This window comes from Rhinolophus hipposideros (genome assembly GCF_964194185.1).
Source record: "Rhinolophus hipposideros genome assembly, chromosome: 5".
In the NCBI taxonomy this organism is placed as follows: Eukaryota; Metazoa; Chordata; class Mammalia; order Chiroptera; family Rhinolophidae; genus Rhinolophus; species Rhinolophus hipposideros.
The window spans coordinates 62,345,289-62,365,071 of record NC_138051.1 but is presented as its reverse complement, the minus strand read 5'-3'; the positions used below and the strand labels follow the sequence as shown (position 1 = coordinate 62,365,071).

The 19,783-nt window shown below is 32.5% G+C and overlaps 2 protein-coding genes across 4 annotated transcripts in view; one reads left to right on the top strand and one right to left on the bottom strand.

The window, feature by feature from the left end:
• Positions 1–19,783, top strand: part of ERO1A (endoplasmic reticulum oxidoreductase 1 alpha) — a 62,342-nt gene that overhangs the window by 38,404 nt on the left and 4,155 nt on the right. Inside the window, exons 13-15 of one of the 2 annotated variants that reach the window (XM_081047901.1) lie at positions 2,905–2,991; positions 3,081–3,214; positions 4,820–7,821. In XM_081047901.1, coding sequence (XP_080904027.1) covers positions 2,905–2,991; positions 3,081–3,214; positions 4,820–4,880 — 282 coding nt within the window. In that variant the 3' untranslated portion in view covers positions 4,881–7,821. Of the gene's footprint in view, positions 1–2,904; positions 2,992–3,080; positions 3,215–4,819; positions 7,822–19,783 lie in introns of those variants that run through there. The other variant, XM_081047902.1, reaches the window with a different exon arrangement.
• The window catches only part of GPR137C (G protein-coupled receptor 137C), a 48,920-nt gene continuing 39,384 nt past the window's right edge, over positions 10,248–19,783 (bottom strand). For both annotated transcript variants that reach the window (XM_081047904.1, XM_081047903.1), the window contains 4 exons: positions 14,166–14,315; positions 12,808–12,933; positions 12,514–12,632; positions 10,248–11,630 (listed from right to left, as the gene is read on the bottom strand). In XM_081047904.1, coding sequence (XP_080904030.1) covers positions 11,453–11,630; positions 12,514–12,632; positions 12,808–12,933; positions 14,166–14,315 — 573 coding nt within the window. In that variant the 3' untranslated portion in view covers positions 10,248–11,452. The remainder of the gene's footprint in view (positions 11,631–12,513; positions 12,633–12,807; positions 12,934–14,165; positions 14,316–19,783) is intronic.

Here is a 19,783-nt window from a genome sequence, read left to right as displayed (position 1 = left end):
GCAGATTAGAAATATTTCTCACAATGTTCTAATTTCATCAGAACAGAAACTCTCAAGTTAGATGTCTTATGGAGTTTAACAGATAATTTTTCTGATTCCTTTGACAAGAAGGGAGTAAAAAAAATCAAGAAAACTTGTTAATAGCAGAGGTGTACTTTCTTAAAAAGAGTAGTTTATGGTGAGTGAACCTCATGGGTTTGAACAGTCACATTTATTAAGTTCATTTTAAAATTTCATCTTGTTTCCTTTATACGCTATCAGTGTATAGTTAGAAATAGAGGACTTGCATGAAAGAGTTTTGTTTAGTGTTCAAATCAAAATAGAATAGGCTCTCACTTAAAAAGGCTTATAAAACATTTGAGAATTGGATGAGAATTGTTTTTTGGTCACTTGGTTTCATTGACTATAAATTACAGTATATAACCACAGCATGTTTGATTATTTTACCCACTGACTGTAAGTTTAAGTGTTGACCTAAAAATTGTACATAGACAAGGAGAATTTGATAACAATTTAGGGTCTGGTTATTTTAAGGATCATAAATTTTTCTAATCTGAGATAATTTGGGAATATACTCAGGTTATTGGACATTGATTGTCATTTGTGGAAGTCGTAGGGATTTTTTCCTCTTCTGATCTAGTAAATTTCAAGCTTATTAGTTTTGTTCTAGCACAGTAAGTTCACTTAAGCACTTGTGCTTGGTTTTAATTTTGCAATGCTATTTTGGCTATTGTAAGCAACCAGGCTTCCTCTCTGTATATGCCACACAAATGTTTACTCAAGAGCTGCTACATTCACGTATTCAAATTAGCAAACAGATTCAAATACAGAATTTAGAACAATGTCTACAATGCAAGCACAATCTTTTATAACAGAGGCTTCCATCCTTTACAAATCTGAGAGTCCCCTAAAGGCCTTTCCTCATGACAGTGGTATTTTTAATATCTATTGATTGTCAAAATATAATTGCCAAAAGGCCCCCATGCATTTTGTCACACTTTTAAAGTAAAAGTTGTATTTTATTGATCATAACATTTAAATCCATTTGGTAATTTATGGTACATACATGTGAGCTATTTTTTCTGTTTATATACAATGCTTATCTACATACGGATTTTGTCGGCCCTTACAACAACTGTTAACTCCGTCAGAGGTCAGCACCACATAGGATAGGAAAATCTATTGTAGAGTGATTTTACTGCTGTTAGTGACAAAAGTGTGATTTTTCTTTAAGTTTAAAACACAAGTTTAAAGGAAGCTTCAAATCACCAAAATCTTTTTTTTAATTAAAGTTTATTGGGGTGACAATAGTTAGTAAAGTTACATAGATTTCAGGTGTACAATTCTGTATTACATCATCTATAAATCCCATTGTGAGTTCACCACCCAGAGTCAGTTCTTCTTCCATCACCATATATTTGATCCCCTTTACCCTCATCTCCCACGCCCCGTCCCCCTTACCCTCTGGTAACCACTAAACTATTGTCTGAAATCACCAAAATCTTAAGAGTATTAGCGTAATATTACTGGGTAAATGTTTTTTAAAAGTGGGTTTAAGATTAGGATTACCTCCTACTGAGCTCAGTCCAATAGGTACAGAAATACAAGATGTAGAATATTGCTAACATATGGTAATAATTAATAGTAATAATTTGAGTTTTATATTAATATAGAATTTATATTAATAAAGATACAAGATCTGGGATTAAAGATCTTGTACATGTTACAGCTGTTTCAAAGTCTCAAGGTGAATGAAGCATCTGGGGAAAGGCTATCCCCAGAGTGAATTGAGGTCTGCTTTAAATAGTGGTTTTCTAGTCTTTGCTGGTTCAGTCCCATTTTTAGATCTTTGGTTCTGTTCTCTTCTGGTTGAGCCCAGTGTGTGATTTGGCACATTAAAAAAAGAGAGAAGGAGGGAGGAAAGCAGGGAGGGATGGAGGGAGGGTGGGAGGGAGGGAGGGAGAGAGAGAGAGAGGGAGAGAGGATATGTTCCCCAAGTTTTAGGACAATTGGTATAATGGCTGTTCCATCTGAAATGTATGTCAAATTTCCTGCTTAAAGCACTGGAAGCTTTGGGATTCCAGCATAAGTGCAGGACATAGGGAGTCACTTGGAGGATCAATTTATAATTACCATTGGAATAAAAGAAGCATGTGTTCTTGGCTTCCCTTATTTTTTTCCTTATTCCTTAAGGACATACACAGCTTTTGGATGAGCTGGATGCATGTTGCTCTATTATAAACAATACCCTAGTATTAATGGATATATACCTATTTATTTCCTTCTAAAACTTGGTGAAAGGTACATGGATGTTCATTATATTCTGTATATTTCTGAATAATAATAATAATAATAATAATAATAATAATTGATCTGATTGTTTTACCCAGTTAATACCAGAAAAAGGGCTTTAACTTTAACTATTATGAAGCCAAAGGTTTTTATTCTCTCTCTCTCTCTCTCTCTCTGGTAAATGATGCCATCCATATATGCCCTCTCCCCATACTGGCATATAGTTAACAATCAAATACAACAGAATACCTCAACTCAGTTACCTTTGTATATATTTGCAGATAGTTGAGCTTTGGAGTCAGGCAGGCACGGGATCTAAGTTGGCTGTTTATTACATTTGGGAATTTAGGCAAGTTACCTAACCTCTCTGAACCTTGTTTTTTTCAATTCATTAGGTATATATTATAATATCTCCTTTTGGATTTGTGGTGAAGAGGAAATGAAATTGTGTATGTAGATTCTGTTGTGTAGGAAGTGTTCAGTGAATGTTGACTTTAATTCTCTTTCCTTTTTTATTCCCCTGTGATGCCTTATAGGCATATAGAAGGCACTCAGAAAGTTGTATTTGACTGTGAACTACAGCTTAATACAATTTTGTTAAATTGTTTCTAGGAGGAATTTCGACTGCATTTTAGAAATATTTCAAGAATCATGGATTGTGTTGGTTGCTTTAAATGTAGGCTGTGGGGAAAGCTTCAGGTAAGCCAATCTAGCTCAATCCTATTTTTCATTTATTCTTTGCACAAATACTTTTCTGATTGTTCTTTTTTTTCTTATTTCTGTTATAGACTCAGGGTTTGGGTACTGCTCTGAAGATCCTATTTTCTGAAAAACTGATAGCAAATATGCCAGAAAGTGGGCCCAGTTATGAATTTCATCTCACCAGACAAGAAATAGTATCATTATTTAATGCATTTGGCAGGTTAGTTTGAATGTATTGAAATTGTTTCTGCCGGCCAAGTAAGTCTAAAGCAACATGTATACTCTCAGATAAAACTGGGTAAGGAATATCCTTTATAGTGAAATTATGCCACTATAGAATTCTATGATTTGACTAAAATATCTTAAGTATGTCTACACATACAGTCATTAGATGATATTCTTTGTTTTCATCTATTGACTTTTATAATCTGATTAATTTATTGATTGGACTTCAATATTCATCTTTCTGAATTTGTATGTTGTTTTCTAATTACTTAAAAGTAGATTTTTGTGGTGCCCAAATATTTTTTTGAAGATCCTAGAAAAATCATGTTGTTTAATATAGGTGTACATGTGAAGTTTCTTTGTGCGTTCACCATTATGTAAAAAGGTTAATAATTATTTTAAAAGTTAGTTTCATAAAAATAATTAGAAGATAAACTTACATTATAAAATTAAGTATAGATCCATTTCCTTCTGGCCTAGCCTATGTAAAAAATGCAGATATTTATAAAAACTATTATTTTCTAAGGACTGCATTTCTTCACTTAAAACAATTATGATTTAATATTTTGGGTTTGAAATAACTGACCTTCAAAATTATTCTTTAGTACACAGAAGCTTGACAGTTACATTTCATCAAGTAGTCTGCTACTTTTTTTATGGAGAGCAAAGCTAAAGTACACTTAAAATAACAAAATTTATTTTTCATAAAAATTAGTGAAAACAATTTGGTCACATATTTACTATTCTCACTCTTTAAAGTCCAAAAGCTGGGACGGCCGGTTAGCTCAGTTGGTTAGAGCACAGTGCTCTTAACAGCAAGGTTGACGGTTTGATCCCCACATGGGCCACTGTGAGTTGCACCCTCTACAACTAGATTGAAACAACTACTTGACTTGGAGCTGATGGGTCCTGGAAAAACACACTTAAAATAAATTTTGAAAAAGTTAAAAAAAAAGTAACATCGAAATAAATATATATAAAGTCCGAAAGCTATGATTTCTTTGCGTATTTACTAAATGTGATATATTGATTAGTTTTCAGTACTCATATAACTGCATACTTACAATGCATATTTTAATGCTTATGAACTTTATACTTATATACTTTAAAATCTAAGCATATGCAACTATAATTTTATATATATAATGTGATGGCTCGGTGCGATGTCGGAGGGACAATGGAAGGGGGGAAGGGGAGCCCACAGTGTGAGGGATATAAATGATGAATGTCTAAGTATTACCTTGTCTTGTGCACCTGAAACTAATAAAAAGAAAAAAAAACTAAGCATATGAATATATTTATGAATACTTAAAATACCTAAGTATTTTAGTATTTGTGTACTTTGTAATTCTATATTGTAAAACTTTAACACTAAGTTATGGGTAAAAATAATTAATTTCTGGGCAATATTATCTTAGTTTTACCACATCAAGTTAAGAACTAAAGTACATCAAAATAGGTTAAGTGTTTTATGTGCCTTTAAATTTATTGAAATAAATTACTTAAATTTTTTCTGTGCTCTAAAAATGCAAAGTGAATAAATTACAGAGAAAAGTTATCTAAGATAATTTCTGAGTGAAATTTTATTTTTTGGTTACAGAATTTCTACAAGTGTGAAAGAATTAGAAAACTTCAGGGACTTGTTACAAAATATTCATTAAAGAAAACAAGTTGAAATGTGCCTGTTTCTGGACAATGGAGGTCAAAGAGTGGAATTTCATTCAAAGGCATAATAACAATGACAGTCTTAAGGCAAACATTTTACATAAAGCTGCTTTTGTAAAAGGAGAATTATAGTTTTAAGTAAACAATTTTTTAAATTGTGTTAAGTCTATGTATAATATTGTGAGTAAAAGTAATACTTGATAATGTGGTACAATTTTAAAGTTTAATATTAAATAAAACCAGGATTATTAAATTCATATATGGTAAAACTAAATAAATGATGTTTTAAGTCTCTCAAACTAGAATTTTGTGTAAGAAGATGTAATATAAGTAAAACTATAGCCAATGTGACAAGTGTTTAATAGAAAAATGCTAAGGAGGCTCATGAATAACCCATAATTAACAGCCTAAAATTTTTCAATACATTTAGAGTTAACAAATTTAGTAAGTAAAAATACAGAATGTCCAATTAAATTTGAATTTGAGATAAACAAGTAGTTTTTAGTATATGTATGTTGCATGCAATATTTGAGAACTACTTATACCAAAAAATTATTCCTTATTTGAAATTCAAATTTATCTGGGAGTCTTGGTTTTATCTGGCAACCCTAAAATACACTGGTATGAAACAAACCACTTTTAGAATTATATTACTATTTTGATTGGCTCGTTTTGGTGTGCAGAAAGATACAATGACAACTGAAAGGCATAGAGGATTTCTAAACATTGTGAAAAGTTTAATAGATTTATATATTTATTCTCATAATACTTTACCTAATACTGAATAAAATTGGGGGAAAACTTTTTATTTTTATATAATTTCAAATTTACAGAAAAATTTCCACAATAGTACAAAGAATTCTTTTACCCAGATTCACTAAGTGTTCATACTTGCTTTATCTTTCATGCTCTTTCGGTATATATACACGTATTATTTTTTCCTCAGTCATTTGAAAGCCAGTTACTGGCGTCATGCCCTTTGAACCCAAAATACTTCAGTGTTTAATACCGAATAATTTATTAAAAATGATTTTTTCAGAAAAATATTTAGCCTTAGAATAAGGAATCATTTCGAGTTTCAATTTGACGTTCTTTTTGAGTTCTGTTGCCCCTTTAATGCTTGATCTGTATAGATACAGGACATATAATTTTTGAGATTCATTTCCTTTTTCTCCCTAAAACTAAACTAATTTTGGGAGGTTTTCATTAGTGGAAGCTCTTCAATCATAAAAATATTTGAAGGGGTTTAGGAATTTATATCACATAGTAATTGCAGGGTACAAAGAAACTGTATACCTCAAAATCATGTGCCTCTTTATATGTCTTAGCTGGTATACTACGTTGCGATGTCACATTATTAATAAATCAGGGTTTACCTACATAATAGTTCAGAAATATCATTTTATACTGTTGTATAGTTTTTCTTCTGTGTCCCTAAGGCCTGGTATAATGACAAGCACATAATGGGTATCCAACAAATATTTGTTGAATGAATGTATGAATATGTATTCAGTATACTGTAAATGAATAATTGCAGAGCTAAGTTTAACAATATGTGTTGTTTCCCTCTTTCCCCCCTCATTTGAATAAGGCAGGAAAAGAAAGACATTAACCTATTAGTTAAGTCAATCTTGGTGACTCAAAGGACTGTGAAGTGAGCACCACATATAAAAGGTGAAGGACATTTGTAGTACTCTGAAAATATGATAGATGGCTTTAAACAGTAATTTTGTCTCTATACCTCTCTCTTATGCCCCCACCCTTTTTTTAACATCTAATTTTGGGAAAGAATATTCCTACCTTCACTTTGTCATCTCCCACTTGCTCCTTAACTGAAATCTGGCTTTGGCTCTGTGGTTCTTAACAGTCTCTTCCTTTGAAGTCAAAAAGCCCAGTTCTAAATCCACAGTTCAGTTCATAAGGCATTTCTTATTTTACCTTTTTTCCTGCATTTGACACTGTTGACAGCCCCTTCTTTAAAAATCATACCCCCTGCCCCCGTTTCCTTATATTTCACTAGGTCTTCTTTGCCTCCTTTGAGCATCTTTTCCTTTATGCCTTAAATGTTATCCCTCAGGCTCTCATTCTTACTCTCTTAATTACCAACACTTCTCATTTTTGGGTAACTCCAAGTCAATGATTTCTAAACCCTCATCTTTAGCCCAGAGTTCTCAATCCATCTCTCTGCTACATATCTTTACTTGGTTGTCCCACGGACACCTGTGTCTTAAAACAATCATTCTCTCCCAAATCTACTCTTATGCCTATGTTCCTTACTTTAGTTAAACTCAGAACCATCATCATCAAAATTCTCTAGGTTCACTTCTCTCCTCCATCTCCTTCCTATCCAATCACAGTCTAAGAGCTCTGGATTTTATCTCCATATCTCTGATACATGGCTGTCTTTCCATTTTCATTGCTTTTATCTAAAGTACTAACCTGCCTCTTTATACGTCTCCTATCTTTTGCTCTACTGTGCTACCAGAGTGGGTTTACTAGAAGCACTCCAACAGGATCCTCTGATGTGTATCTCCCAGATCCACTGCCCCCACCCCTCAGGTTCTGATAAGATGGGCTTACAGTTCTTTAAATGCACCATGGTCAGGCCTCCACACCTTGCATTCAGTGCCCTAGCCATCTTCCCCACTAGGAAAATTTCTATGTATGCTTGCCGGCCCAGCATAAAGTGTCACCTCTGTGAAATCTCCCTTGTTCCATACAAGGAGGACCATATCCAACTTCCTTTTTTTGTGTCACCACTGTAATTGCAACCTACCTCTATTGTGTCACTTATTGTACTGTATTGTTTTTGTTTTTTAAAGCCTCCTTTTCTAGAATGTGAGCTCATCAAGGGCAGGAGAAGGAACTATCTATTTTTTGCATCTCCATAGCATAGATTTTGGCATATGAACACTTAATAAATGTTTGTTGAATAAATTGCTTTTAAAATGACAACTTTGTTATATATTAGAGGTCATACCTTCATCCAGATATTCTTTACAGCAAGAGTCAGTAGATGCCCAAGAATTTGTAGACTTTAGGGGGTCAATAAAACTCCTGAAATTACATTTAGAATTTGGTATGGTTTGGCAGGTTATGAAAGGGGTCGATTATGGAAAAATTGCAAGACCTCTTAGGGGAAAAGGCAACATCACTGAGGAATTTCTTGAATAATCAAAGAATAGCTGTTCAAGATTAAATTTATTCCTTTTTTAAGATTCTAAGGGAAAGGAAAGGGGTATTATAAGTTATTTCTTCTTCTTTTTTTTTTTTTTTTTTTTAAGGAGGGCGCTGCTCACAGTGGCCCATGCAGGGATCGAACCAGCAACCTTGGTGTTACTAGCACCACACTAACCAACTGAGCTAACCAGCCACCCCTATAAGTTATTTCATACAAGGATTTTTCTTAGTTTAATGTTTGAATAAACATCTACTATCTAATATCATATTATTTTAAAGGAAAGTGGATGGCAGTTCACATCAAATTAGTGTCTATTACTAAGGGACATGATGTCTAGATGTAATGATAAGCTCACTAATAGCAGCAGACTATCATTTGTAACTCCTGATATTTTCTCTTTTCTTTGGTAGCACTGGGGTTCTTATCCTTTTATTATAGAAACTCAATCAGTGTACTCAATTAAGAGGGATTAAGAAAACCAGACCTCCAAATAAAAGCACAAACACTTTTATTTTCAACAGTAGTGTTTTGTTACAATTTAGTGAAACAACAAATAAATACATTCATTGGCCACAGCTATACTTTTACCACCAGTTTGAAACTGATTATATAGCTGAGAAACACTGTTAAACAATAAAAAAAGGCAGCTATGCATAAAAAAGCCACTAGCTATAAATTACACCTTTCATAAAACTACGACCAGCTATAATGAGTGGTGAGAATCTCAAAATTAATGGGCACCTAAATGAAATGATAAAAACAAGTACTGCTAATCACTGTAGAATTACACACTTAAGCAATGAAATGCACTGTTCTAATCAGTGAACCAAAAAGGAAGGTTTGAAATTGTTGTCATGTGCTTCAGTGCAGGATGAACAGGGAATCGGTAGCCCTTTGATTTTATAAACAACTCCTTCTTTCAAGACCAAACCTAAAGTGCTCCTAGTGCTTTGGAATTTTTCAGCAAAAATTGGGCCAGAAGCTTATCTTTCTTGGTCTTTGGTGATGTGGGAGATGTGTATAAAGAGACAAATGCAAGAATTCAGGTACCCTAGTTAGTGATAAGAGTAAACTTATAAATCTCAAATTTGGAAGAATCAACTAATGCACAGCTGAAAGAACCAAGTTATTTTACCTGAAATATTTTTCAAAAAATATTCTTTGTTTATCTGGTCAAATAGGAACATTACTTAGGGAAGCCTTACTAAAAAAAATTTACCTTATTTACTTTGAACCCCAAGGATTAACAAAGACAACTCAGATCTCTTCAGATAGTTCTAGATAGATACTAAAACTATTAGGAAAATAAATAGTTGGCGTTCTGAAATCTAATAATTGAAGTTGTAATAAAAATATACTGTTAGATGCATGTTGTCATGTAAATACAAGGTTAACTTCTGTACTATGCATTTTTAAATAATTTGGTTACAATAGGAGAAGTTATAAACAAAACCCAAACTAACATTTATAACTATAAGGTTACATTTCTGATTGAATTCAAAGTCATTTTGTATGATAAAAAGAACAAATTTCTAAGCTTTAATTTAAAAAAAAGAAAAATTTCTTTGGCTATGTACTATCTTCCCAAAAGATTGACAGCATTAAAAATTTTATTTAGGGGGGGAGTTATCACATTTTGTGGGGTGTAAATGTCTAATTAGTACATTGCTTTGTATACCTGAAACTAATGAAAAACAGTTTTATTTATTCCTTGGGGTTTAACCTACTGTTATACTTTTGTGAAATTACTGCATCAATTATTTTAAAAGTTGAAAGGTATTTTAAGTAAGAGTAGAAATAAAACACAACTTGTAAGCAAAGTAGAAAACACAAAAGGACAGTTGGATTAATTCCAGTTCTGAAGAAATAGATTAGCCGACAATTGTATAAAGTTAGGCATCTTTGAGCATGTTGTGACAACTCCCCAGTGTCACCTGTTCCCTTAGCATCTTGAGGTATTCAGCATCTCCTTCTTTCCATATAGACACTGGTAGAAAGTGCATTTTAAAATTCTCTCTTACCCTACCACATATATATATATATATATATATATATATATATATATATATATATATATATATATACATGTGTATATATATATGTATATGTAGATATATATACATACACACACACATATATATATATACATACACATATATATATTATTTTTTTAATTTGGGATAGGACAACATTCAAGACAGTTTTAATGTAATTCTAAAAGCATTCCAATATTGTTAACCACTGGTTTTATACTTACCTAGTTAGTACTTCACATCAGTTTGCTTATTTAGTCTAGTGCTAGAATTAATCTGAATTAAATTTAATTTGGCTTTGCCCATATATAAGATATAAAAATGTGAAAACTAAAGAAGGACTTGTTTTACAAAGTATTGCACTTGAGTTCACTGCAATAATGTATTATGATTTAATTTACCTGAGGACAGTCCTGATTTTTAGGTAAAATCAGCTATATCTTGTTTCAGCTAAATCAAATGTTTTTGAAACTGTATTCATGTTTTAACTTAGAATTATATATTTTATGGATAATTCTTAAATGCATCTGTAAACTTGTTTAGTCCCAAGAAGTTTCTACCAAAATCTCTCTGCAAAAACTACTATTGCTTTCTGGAAGAATCATGCTTAAACTACTACATATGTCTTAATCATACAAAATAATCACTTGACCAATTCTACTCAAAGTAGCCACATAATTTTCACTGGTATACTTTCTTCTTGAATAAATGACTGTGGCTTTTGAAAGAACACTGCTGGTCATCACTGTAAAGATTTCCTACTATCATTTAAAAAAAATAATTGAATAATTTTAGTTGGTATTTTACAATCATGCTTAAAAGAACTATATTCAATGATTACATGTTTTTAATAGATTTTTAAAAGAATGATACATTTTTATGCCTTAATTCTGTGCACTGTTCACACAAAATTTTTATTGGGTAAGAATTCCACATGGAGTACACCACTGAATACACAGGCTTTGATTTTAATAGAAGTAATTGCCTCCTAATTTGGTGTCCAGTGTAATATTCTACTGTGACCACTGGAGTATGACTTTGGGGACTGCAGTGTACTCTCAGAATAAAGGTAAAAGTGCAAATATGCATTTGATGTTCCAAAGTCAAGATGTTTGGAGGTCACCAAGTGCCTTAAGCTCTAATCTCTCTTTTATCCCACTCCAAACTTTCCATTTTACTTCACTTTACTACGAAGAGGTCGAAAGTAACAGCCATGTCCTCTGCTGCACAGGGCTACATTTCCAGGCGTTGTTTTCAGTTGCCACAGATAATGGAATGTTTATGTAAATAAAATTTAAATGCATTGAATGTACACATTCATGAAAAACAACAGATTCACCACGTGGCAATGCTCTCAGTTTTGTGGTGTTACATATAAGCTATGGTGATTGTTCAAATCTAAATTACTACAAGTAAAGAGTAAAGGAGCAGTGTCTGTCATGGGTCCATTCAGGTGGGGAGAGGTTGTGTAACTGCTGCTGCCACACCCGGTCATGGTGCCATACCAGCCCAAACCTTGTGAATTTGATAAACTGAAACAACAACAAAAAAGCCATAGGACTGTGATCAGGATATAATAAGTCACATTGGCATTTTCAGTTTTCAATGAATTTTATAATATAGTATCAAATACATTGAAATATATTATTTGCCAAATAACATTACTTTTTACAAAATTTAATGACTTGTCTAATATCCTTGATTCTATATCCTATATTACAAAAGAATGTACTAGTTGAACTTGATTATCAGATAATAATAGTGCTTATTATGTACTAGGCTACATTCTAAATCATTTGTGCATACACACACGCACACACACACATTCATTTAATCTTCACATCAATCCTCTAGGTTCTATTACAATTCCTATTCTACAGATGAAAAACAGGCTATAAAAACTGAGGTTAAGTAACTTGTCTAGATGAAGTGAGGATGATAGAAAATGCTGTATCAACTGAAAGCATTATGTAGATGGTATCAAGGCTTTCACTTTCCCCTGATACACAGTTAATGGTTTTGGAATAAGGAGGGCCCAAGATTTCCCATGGCATCTATCTGAGCTTCCTAAGCGTTTTCTCTGGGTTTTCTCTGTGGATATAAAATCATTACAATAGTATTCCTTTTCTGTTCACCAACCTCCACCAGCTTTGAACCAACAAGGGATCCTGAAATGAAATGGTACCATTTTACCCCCAAAGGCATTTCTTAAATAAAGGTGCTATGTGGGCTTTGAGTCTGAACATAGTGCTTTAGAGGACAGGTCCCACTATGCATTTAAATGTACTGCTCTAAGCTTCAATATTAAACGTTCTTATTTTTTGACATATATCACCAAATCAATCTTTTCATATTTGGGTTAAAGGTTAGGTTTGTTCTTTTAGATCTATTTCGTCATTAACATGGTAGGTGTACCTTCCTTCTCTGGAGCTTCCCAGCCTGGGCAGGTCATCGTCACTGTCGTACCGTCTTGGATTGTCGAAAAAGTAAGCTCTGGGACTATAACTGTGACTGTTTATCATGCCGGCAGGTGCCTGTGAACAAAGTATTAGACGGCATATGAAGATTTACTTTTCAATGAAGAAAGGAGGCAGGGATTTATAATGCTCGTTATTGTTAAACTTTACCAAAAACAGAAAATCAATATAAATGTTCCATTATTTTTAAAAATAAGGAGAATAAGCATTACAGAATATTACGATAACATACCAAATTCTGGTTTAATCTTTGTGCCCGGAAAAACAGAACCACCGACCATGCTGGCACATGTTCCCACAGAAAGAGGACCATTCCAAATACTATATACTCTTCTCCACTTATGTCTTCTATATGAGCCTGTAAATAGAGTGTGGCAGAGCAATTTTGAAATCTGTTTTATGTATAAGCAATCATCCTCCACAATTAACTTACTTCAGGTAGGATAAATTAAAACATATCAACTATAAGTACATAAAACTCTAAATTAATTTTTCATATTTTTGTGATTTCTTATGTAATTAAATTTATCCTCTAAAAATATAAAAATGCATTGATGTTAAGTAGAATAAAAAGCTATTAACTTTTTCAATGCATCAATTTATGAAAACATTTTTAATACATGGATAAGGTGATCACATTTTTAATCCCCACGGTCGGAAGAGGTTTATAAAATAGACTGTTGGGTCCAGCTGCTCCATATACAAATAGCACTTACCCTAAGTTACACCTGTAGGGAATGTAACACGTAAGTCGCTCGGCTCTTCTGTTAGTAATACTTAAAAATATCCTTTGGGGCCTAAACTCCATATTGCATTTCTTTCTATTCTAGTAGATGTTGGGAGAGAGAAGTGGGAAAGGGAGTGAAGAGAATCTGCCAGGTGGAACCACATATAAAAATTCCTTCTCCGTAGAAAGGTAACTGAAATTCTGATAAAAGGGGATTCCAGGATTCCTTAAATTCAGTACAATGTTAAACTAATATAAATAAAGATATGTCATATAGTATGTCAAACTGCACTTTTATGAAGGGAATGGAGAATGCTGGGCGGTTAAATATGTATAGCTAGAGTGCTAGGAATTACCATTACACACCTGGACACCCAAGGAACTCTGAATGTTCTCCTATTAACAAGACTGATAATTCCAGATTTTCATAAAAGTCATTATTTAAACATCTATAACTGAAGCACATATTTAGGTTCTATATAATTCTTAGGTAAGAGAATTACTTTCATCCTAACAAATTAAAGACATATCCATAGTCACTAGATAATGAGAGGCAATCAATTTATTTAGAGATCTTTAAATACTATCCTTAGTAAAATAGGTTTATGTCCAATAGATTTATGGCCCTATTCATATTATTTACAAAAAGAAAACAAAATACTCCTTTGGGAGAAGTTCTCTCTGAAGAATGATTTGAAGTACTATGTGTAAAATGAGGATTTCAAACACAGAATTTTAAGTATGATTATTAATAGAAGCTAAAGATTCCATAAAATTGTAAGTCAAACACTTAAAATATTCTCCTAGTTAAGGCTAACTTCATTATCCTGTTATTACATTGGCAATACATGGTAGGTACTTACCTTATCTGAAAGATTATCCCAGGCATAATTAAATGGACTTTCTAATGTATCCTGAGATATGGTGATCACCACCAAATTATAACATGCTCTTGAAGAGTAGAGAAGAATGACTACAGAGCCTACGACAACAGTCTGGCACAGAGACATACCCTAAAAGAAATAAAAATCATGATACTCTGCACATTTGTCATGACAAGCTATTCATCCACATACAATATATAGTCACCTCCTGCAATGCTCTCTTAGAAAACACTGAATGAGCACCTGCTGAAATAAACTATTATGTTGCTTTACAATTCCTATTCTTAGAACCACTTGTGTTTTAAACTACTCTGTTAATACAAGTAAGTTCTTTGTGAACTTTCCCAATGGCAGCTGGAGGAAGACTTGTTCTGCCACAGTTACATTACTTCCTTAAGTAATATATGAGTAAACAAGTTGGCAAAAGATCTGAGCTATAATGGATATTAATCAGAGAGGTAGTTTAGCCATAGTGAGAAAAGAATGGGAAATAGAAGCATTAGTCCATTTGATACATTTAATTTCCAATAAGATACAAAATTAGAACAGAAATACAGCTCCTATGTTATTTGCTTCATTCTATTAGACTCTATTAGAGATATATTAATCCCCTACTGATAGGATCATGTTGATTACAAAGTAATGTAGGCACCAAATGCACTTTCAACTCCATAACATTTTAATATGAAGGTTTTTCATTGTTTCCTAAATATAGAAAGCCCTTATAACTAGTGGTTCTCAACTAGAGTGTGTATATTGGAGTGGGGTGTGGTTATCAACTTTTGCAAGAATCTTAACCTGGGGACTGTATTTTAATACGATTCATTTCTTTTGTAATCCTATTTATCTTATGCATTAAAAACATTATTCTGAGAAGTGACACAATTGCCAAAGAGATCTACTGCAAAAAAACACCTAAAATGGTGTGTTAGAAGTTTGGGTTTTGGTTGTCATAATGATGAAAGTGCAATGATTGCATGCAGCGCACGAGGGCCAAGGACGCTGCAATTCACAGGAACGTTCTCCACATAAGAGAATTTTTCTTTGATATTCGAAACTTTCCAGTATGTTCATGGACATTCACAAAGATGAAAATCCTGTTTATTATGATCTCAGCCGAAACCTAATTCTGTTTTACATATAAACAAAGTTTATGTTTGCATAGGTTAAATAGATGTCCAACAGTTCTAGAAACACATATAACTTGTAAATTGAGGGAGATTTGTCCTTTGTTTTGTTCAGAACTTTGTAAAGAATGGTCACATATTTCAGAAAATTGTGAAACTGACAGTAGTACAGCTTGTGGTATGTAAAGGCACTGATGCAATGTGCACACAGTCGGCATTTGTATAACAGCTGTCCTATTCAGTTTCAATGTATAGACATGTACAAGCATCTGACTACACCACGCCTCAAAATTTACATATTGAAATACTTATTAATTTCCTTTTATTTCCTCTTTCTATTACAACTAGGGTAATTACACTGAATTTTTGAAGTTATGTGTGTAGGTAGGTTAAACACTATTAATTTCAGGATACAAACAGGTTATTAAAAATTCCACTGTTATTAAAAATGTTAGTTATTAGAAGGGTGCACTGAGTGTGTAGGATTGAAAACATTATTATAAATGACTTCCTTATAAGAACAACACATTTTAGAGGTAAATAAGAAGAAAGAGAACTAAAAGATAAAAGATATATTAAAAAAATGTTGGGACAGTAACAGAGTGCCTTCTTTAAGCTAACCCACTACCATAACAAAAAGTATGTGTGAAAATAAACAAAACCCCAGCAAGATCAAAATCTTTTAAAATCAAGGCTAAAATTTTCTACAATGGGCATTTTTATTTTTGTGAATCCAAAAAATGTTGTTAAGACAAGTTAATCTAAAACCAATTCCGATCCAATTTTAAAATAATGTATTATTAAAGTTAAGTAACCAGAAAAATTAGAATGCTCTAAGCATTACCATCCTTTAAAATCACCACAAGTTTATAGTCACTGTTTTCTGAAATAAGATGTATTAAAAAATACATCTTTTAATATGGAGAGACTCTGCTTACACTTGCAAATACTATAAACCCTTAGAAAAGAGGTTGTGAGAAAAGAGCAAAGACTTAGTAATACCAAAACAAAACAAAATAAAGCAAAATTGTAGCCAAATTACATATATATAACAATGAAAGAAGCTCATTGATTTAGAACACAAATTCTTCCTGAAAATACAGGATTACAAAACAAAAAAAACAGATCCAGCGACATGGAAAGTGTTGTCAAAAAGTTAAAGAAAATCTTCCTAACAATCAATCGTCACAATAAATAATTCTACTCAGGAGTAATCCTCAAGGAATGATTCTCTGTTCCTACATACCACTGTTTTTAGAAAATTCACACTTGACAAGAAGAGTTGCACCTCACTTCAGTATGCAGATCATTAACTCTTCAGTATGCATATTATTAACTAGAATTCAATATTTGTTTACAGGTACTTTTAGATTGCAGATAGTCAGAAACCTCAACTTACCATTCATTGAGTTTTGACAACTGTGTATATCTGTAAAACGCAAAAATCTACCAAAATAGAGAACATTACCATCATTCTAGAAAGTTCCCTCACACCCCTTCCCTCAAACCCCCTGACAAAAATACTCTTCTTTTGTTTTTACCGACTTTGTTCTGCCTAATCTAAAACTGCATATAAATGAAATCATACAATGTGAACTCTTCTTTAGGTTTATTCACTCAGCATGTTTTGAAATTCACCCATGTCGTTGGAAGTATTAGAAATTCGGTCTTTGGATTGCTGAGGTGGATAATTAGGGTGACCCACTCCCGGTTTGCTCCAGAGTTTTCTAGTTTTAGCACTGAAAGTCCCACATCCCAATAAACTTCTCAGTCTTGGGCAAACCAGGACAGTTAATCACATTAATTCCACTGTATAATTATGTGTTTGTTTATATGACAGTTTAATTGTCCATTTTTTTTCCTGTTGGGCAGTATCTATGAATATTCTTATACAAACATTTTTGTGGACACATGCTTTCACTTATTTTTTTGGCAAGTACCTAAGAATGGAATTGCTGGGTCATATTTTAGGTATAAGTTCAGTTGTATATGAAACTGCCAGATCTTTTTCAAAATGGATATATTAAGACTTCTAACAAAATATTAGACTTCCAGTTGCTCCACATCCTAAACAACATTTGCGGTTGTTAATCATTTTAAGTTTAGCCATGCTGGTGGATGTGTAGGAGTTAGCTCATTTTTTTTTTTTTTTTTTTTTTTTTTGAGAGCCCACTGGCCCATGTGGGAATCGAACCGGCAGCCTTACGGAGTTAGGAGCATGGAGCTCTAACCGCCTGAGCCACCAGGCTGGCCCCAAGAGTTATCTCATTTTGGTCTTAATTTTCATTTCCCCGATGACTAATGATATTGTGCTTATTGGCCATTTGTATATCTTCTTTGTGAAGAATCTATTCATATCTTTAACCACTTCTAAAGTGGGTTACTTTTCTTTTTTCATTGAGTTTTATTATTGAGTAATTTTATGCATTGAGATCTCTATATACGCTGGAAATGAGTCTCTTGTCAGATACATGTATTGCAAATGTTTTCTTGAAGTCCGTAGCTTGGCTTTGCATTTTCTTAATCTTCTTTTGTGAGAAATTTTAAATTTTAATTGTCTAATTTATCAATTTATTCTTTTGTGATTGATTACTGGCTATGACCTAATAAATCTTTGCCTATACCCAAGTTGTAAAGAAATCTCCTGTGTTTACTTTCAGAAGCTTTAGACCTTTTCATTTATATTTATGTCTATGATTTACTTTGAATTTTTTTTCTTAGTATGAGATGGAGTTAGAGGTTTACTTTATTTCATATGGGATATTCATTTATTCTAGCACCACTAGTTAAAAAGATTTCCTTTTCATTTTGGATTGCTTTAACAGCTCTGTCAAAAATCGAAAGACCATATAAATGTGGATTGATTTCTAGGCTCTCTATTCTATTCCACGGATCTGTTTGTCTATTTTATGCCAGTAGCACACTCTCTTAATTATTGTAGCTTCACACTAACTTTCAAACTCCTGTAGTATAAGTCGCCTTTTTTCCCAGGGTTACTTTCTGCACTGTTTAATACAATAGCTATTAGCCACATGTGACTATTTATACTTAAATTAAATGAAAACATCAATTCCTCTGTCACAGTAGCCACCTTTTAAGTGCTTAGTAGTCACATGAGTATAGCTAGCTACCATAATGAACAGTGCAGATAGGAAATAATTTCATCAGCGCAGAAAGCTCTACTTTTTAAGTATTTTAGGTCCTTTGCATATCCATATAAATTTTACAATCAGCTTGTCAATTTCTACTTTTTTAAAAAACCTCATTGTAGAATTATGATTGGGATTGTATTGAATCTATAGATCATTTTAGGGAGAATTGTCACTTTAACAATACTGAATCTTCCAATCCATGAAAAATGGTCTTCATTGATTTGAGTCTTCTTTAATTTCTCTTAACAATAGTTTGTAGTTTTCAGTATAGAGGTGTTGCTTGTGTTTTGGAAAATTTATTTCTAAGTATTTTGTTTTTTGATGTTATTGTAAATGGAGTTGTTTTTTGAATTTCATTTTCTAATTGACTGCTCTTGGTATATACAAAAATACAATGTAGTTTTATATTTGGCCTTGTATCCTGAGAACTTGCTTAAATCACTTATCAGTTCTTGTAGTTGTTTAGTAGATTCCTTAAGATATTCTACATAAACAATCATGTTATGTACAATTAGAGACAGTTTTACTTAATTTCCAACTTTATACTTTTTGTTTATTTTTCTTGTTTTACTGGACTGTTGAATTGAAATGGTGAGACTAGACATTCTTGCTTTATTCCCAGTCTTAAAGGCAAAACATTCAATACTTTGACTATGATACGGATTGTAGGTTTTTTTATTAGATGTCTTTTATCAGATTGAAGAATATTCTTTGTATTCTCTATTAACTGAGAGCTTGTTGTTGTTCTTTAATCCCATGAAGGGTGCTGGATTTTGTCAAAAGTTTATTCTACATCTATTCAAATGATTATTTCATTTTTTCCCTTTGTTCTACTAATATAGAGAATTACATTGATTTTTCAAATGTTTTTTATCAAATGCTTTTTCTGTTTTTTTTTGTTTGTTTGTTTGTTTGGCCTTTATTATGTTAAGATATGATCCCTCTATTCCCACTTTCTTAAGGGTTTTTATCATAAAAGGTTGCTGTATTTTATCAAATGCTTTTTCTGTGATTTTTCAAATGTTAAAGGAACATTGCTTTCCTGGGATAAACTCTTCTTGGTCATGATGTATTATTATTATTATTATTATTTTTTATATATGTTGCTTAGATTCTGTGTCTCTAAGTATAAGGGATAGCAGTTTGTACTTTTAATTTGTTTTGTAATCTTTGTTAAGTTTTGGTATCAGAGGAATGCTATTCTCATAATTTTTTAGGAAGCGTTTCTTGCACTATTTTCAAGAGCGTTTGTATAATATTGGTGTTATTTCTTCTTTAAATATTTCAGAGAATTAACAAATGAAACCTGGAGTTTTTT